Below are 3,947 nucleotides of genomic sequence, written 5' to 3' on the forward strand. Positions count from 1 at the left end.
AGTTCAAAGCTTGTTAGATATTCGATCTAAACGTGTTCTTAGATAGTCTTTGAATAAAGCTATTGTATGGTATGGTAAAGTTATTGATACTAAAGTTTTACATGAATTGAGACTTTGACAATCAAAGAAAGCTAGTTTCGAGCTTTCAAGCTCCAAATCCAAGTTAGATGATATTTAATTCGAATTTATTTCTTCAAAGAATGGCTCTTGTGAAAGGAAAATGGACACTTCTATGTGAACTATTGGAAAGTGAAAAGAAGGGCATGTTTTGACTTCGAGACAATGTGAACTATAAAAAACATGGGGCACTAGGTTGTCAATACCAAATCGTTGGAAAGTGAAAAGAAGGGCATGTTTTTACTTTGACAATGTGAAATATAAAAAACATGGGGCACTAGGTTGTCAATACCAAACCGTTGGAAGTCAAGAACTTGAAGGAAAAATTTTGTACAAGACCATTGATTTGTCTGAGGGGGGCATCATTGTGAAAAGGAGAGAATTTGAAAGGGCCGCAAAGGGAATTGTTTGTGTACGAGACCACTCATTGGTTTAAAGGCCATCAATATGAAAAGGAGAGAATATGAAAGGGCCATAGAAGAAAAGAGTAGTTAGAGGTGTGAAAGGAAAGAAGTGGAACCACCCGGGGGCATTGAAAAGTCATGCTTAGCATACAAGAAGATAACCAGCCCCACTATAACGGGGGTTTATAAATATGAATGGTTTGCCTAGGTTGATTACATGCTTTTTCTTTGAAACTCCACTTTTATAAGGTCTCCTCGGTTTACAATTATCTTTGCAAATAAGGTCTCCTAGGTTTATAAGGTCTCCTAGGATTACAATTATCTTTGCAAATAAGGTTAATTTATTTACCACAATGTTTCGACACGAAGGCTTGGCAATTATCGTTGCCTTTCATCTTTGTGCCATTTTCCTTTTAGCTTCAGGCAAGCCAATAAGTAGTGATTTAGAGAATGGATTAATGATAAGTAGCCTTGATTTTTTATGTCATTTGCATTAATCCAAGCTCACATTAAGTGTGGGTATAAGCTAATTATGTTGTTAATTTGTGTGTGTGTGTGTGTGTGTGTGTTGCAATAGCCAAGTTTGAATGCGAGGATCTCCCGGTTGATTTGTGTGCCTTCTCTGTGTCCTCTTCTGGAGCAAGGTGTGTGCTTGAGAAGAGTGTTGCAAGCAATGGGGATATCCAATATGAATGCCAGGTAATCAAGATTTAGCTCTGCAACTCATCACTAAATATATATTGCAATATTCTATGTAACTTCCTACAATGTGCACTATTATTAGGCCCTCATCTTGCTTAATTTTCTACTAATCCCTGATTAACTTCCTAAGCACATGTAAAGCAAATGAATTATTGTCATAGACTCTTATGTAATGAAAACTAGTAGCTGGCGCTCATCATTTTTGCTATGGTCCCCCTGAAATGCTATGATCAGGCAAATGCAGGTTCTTAATCTACTAGGTTGAAATTAGATGTTAAGCATTGAATACTAATTATTGAAGGTAAGGAGCGAATAATTATTGCAGGGAATTAAGCAAGCCCAAATGCAGGTTCTTAATCTACTAGGCTGAAATTAGATGTTAAACATGCATGCCATGCTTGGTTGAATGCTAATTATTGAAGGTAAGGAGCGAATGATTATTGCATGCTTTAATTAAGCAAGCTGCCCATATGAAATAATTGGTGTTCTGTCTCTAAACCTTCCATAATTGCGTGCTTAAAAGGGTCTTGGCCAAGAAGCGGTGGGAAAAAATGATGAGATGATATGAAGGCGGTGTGATTAGTGAACTAATGCTGGTTTAGGGGTTGTGATTAAGCAGGTAAGTGGGGTGGCGGCGGATGGGTTATCGGAGTGGGTAGAGACGGACGATTGCGTGAAGAGGTGCGGGCTAGAGAGGGTGTGGGTGGGCATTTCGTCCGACGCCCTCGCCGAAAACGCCTTTGTGAAAGCCCTCTGCCACCCTCAATGCCAACACAGCTGCCCCAACGTCGTTCAACTCTACACCAACCTCGCCGCCGGAGAAGGTCTACAACCCTACTTACCCTAAACTTAATCTCAATTCTCCCTTCTAATCCTACCATTACCCCTCCTAATCCTCCCTAACCTACCATTACCCCTCCTAATCCTCCCTAACCTATTCATCATCTCTTAATTTACTCTACATTCTATTAAACACACCATTAAGTCTAAGGGCTCAACTCATGAATCTACATTGTACTTTACCCTATGTACTTACCCTAACTCATGAATCTACATTGTACTTACCCTAACTCATACTATCTATAAAACTCACATAAAATCCTCCTACTATTTGTCATTACTCCTCCTAATCCTCCCTAACCTATTCACCAACTCTTCTAACTCTAAATTTACTATAGATCCTCCCTAACCTATCATTACCCCTCCTAACCCTCCCCAACCTATTCACCAACTCTTCTAACTCTAAATTTACTCTAGATTCTATTAAACACAACATTAAGTCTAAAGGCTCAACTCATGCTACGTTGTACTTTACCCTATGTGCTTACCCTAACTCCTGCTATCTATCATTACCCCTCCTAATCCTCAATAGCCTATTCATCAACTCTAAATTTACTCTAGATTCCATTAAACACGACATTAAATCTAAAGGCTCAACTCATGATACGTTGTACTTTACACTATGTACTTTACCTTAACTCATACTATATATCTTAACCCATTGTACTTGCTTCATATTTAACTCACCCTTTCTATGCAACAACAATCAATAATGTTACATTTAAACCCATACTAAAGGCTTGAAGGCTTTACCCAACTTACTAAAAGTCTAATGGATGCAGCTCATGTTACTTGAACCATAATAGTGCACACTAACTCAATCTAATGGCTTAATGAAGGCCTAATGCAAGGTGTTTGCAATGTATAAATAATTATATATAGTAAGCTTGCAATCAGTCACTCTTCAGTCATTTAGTCTATACCACGTGACAACCATATTTGATAGATTCAATTTGAGTTTTCTACTTCACATCAAATCACATGGCACCATCAATACCACTATCAAACTATCATGTGATTTATCATTATCTAGGACCACAAAAAAAAAACAAAAATGCATGTGACAAGTATGATCGTTTTTTTAAGGTAAACCTTTTTATGACAATGCAGGTTTGACCTTGCTTGAGCTTTGCAATAGTCATTCTAGAAGAATGATGCAAGAAAGTCTTTCCAATGAGGTGGTTTTTGCACCTCTTGCCTCCCAAGGATTTGTTGCCTTTCCTCCTATGAAGGCTCCAGCTCAACCATGAAAAATTCTACTATCAAAGCTAAAAGACTCAACGATCATATATTCTCCATTCATATAGTCTTACTAAGCCAAAGATTTTATTGAGTTGAACCTCTACTATCAAAGCTAAAAGAGTGAATGATCATATTATATTCTCCATTCAAATAGGCTTACTAAGCTAAAGATTAATTATCTTTGTGAAGAATGCCACAACTTTTTAAATATATGTTTGGAATTCTCTACTTTTATTGGTTTAACTCCGTGAAGGGTGCCATATATATGTTTGGAATTCTCTACTTTAATTGGTTCAACTCTATGAAGGGTGCCATATATATGTGTATGTGGAACTACCATAAAAAAAGTTGTAACCACATGCAAATATCAATTTTAAGAGCTTAACAAAGCCTTATGTTTGTAAAAATAAGTTTATATAACTAAAAATGGACTATTTCTAAGAGTTAAAATTTTGATGAGGTCTTTAAGTTGTGATCCTTAATGTGTAACTCCTATCAAGCGCACATCCTCAAGGAGTTCACTATATGTAAACTCTCTATATCACATGTGTTCAAGGCCTAATTAAAAAACCCCTTATTTGTAATTTTTTCATGAATAAAACACACCCTTTTTCTATTCAATATGTAAATAGCCCCTTTAAA

The 3,947-nt window shown here is 36.8% G+C and overlaps 1 protein-coding gene across 1 annotated transcript; it reads left to right on the top strand.

Annotated features, from left to right (window-relative positions):
• Positions 1 to 761: 761 nt before the first annotated feature.
• Positions 762 to 3,745, top strand: LOC147613846 (uncharacterized). The gene is made up of 4 exons (XM_086781245.1): positions 762 to 944; positions 1,099 to 1,220; positions 1,843 to 2,047; positions 3,174 to 3,745. Exons 1-4 carry the CDS (start codon positions 875 to 877, stop codon positions 3,311 to 3,313), a joined length of 537 nt encoding a protein of 178 aa, XP_086637371.1. The 5' UTR covers positions 762 to 874; the 3' UTR covers positions 3,314 to 3,745.
• The last annotated feature ends 202 nt before the right edge of the window (positions 3,746 to 3,947 follow it).

This window comes from Cibotium barometz, chromosome 43 (assembly GCF_041138505.1).
Source record: "Cibotium barometz isolate CiBa-2024 chromosome 43, ASM4113850v1, whole genome shotgun sequence".
Classification (NCBI taxonomy): Eukaryota; Viridiplantae; Streptophyta; class Polypodiopsida; order Cyatheales; family Cibotiaceae; genus Cibotium; species Cibotium barometz.

Coding starts and splice junctions, on each gene's coding strand:
- LOC147613846 (XM_086781245.1), top strand. CDS start 875: ATGTTTCGACACGAAGGCTTGGCAATTATCGTTGCCTTTCATCTTTGT. Junction 1,221..1,842: donor ATATCCAATATGAATGCCAG/GTAATCAAGATT, acceptor GTGATTAAGCAG/GTAAGTGGGGTGGCGGCGGA. Junction 2,048..3,173: donor CAACCTCGCCGCCGGAGAAG/GTCTACAACCCT, acceptor ATGACAATGCAG/GTTTGACCTTGCTTGAGCTT.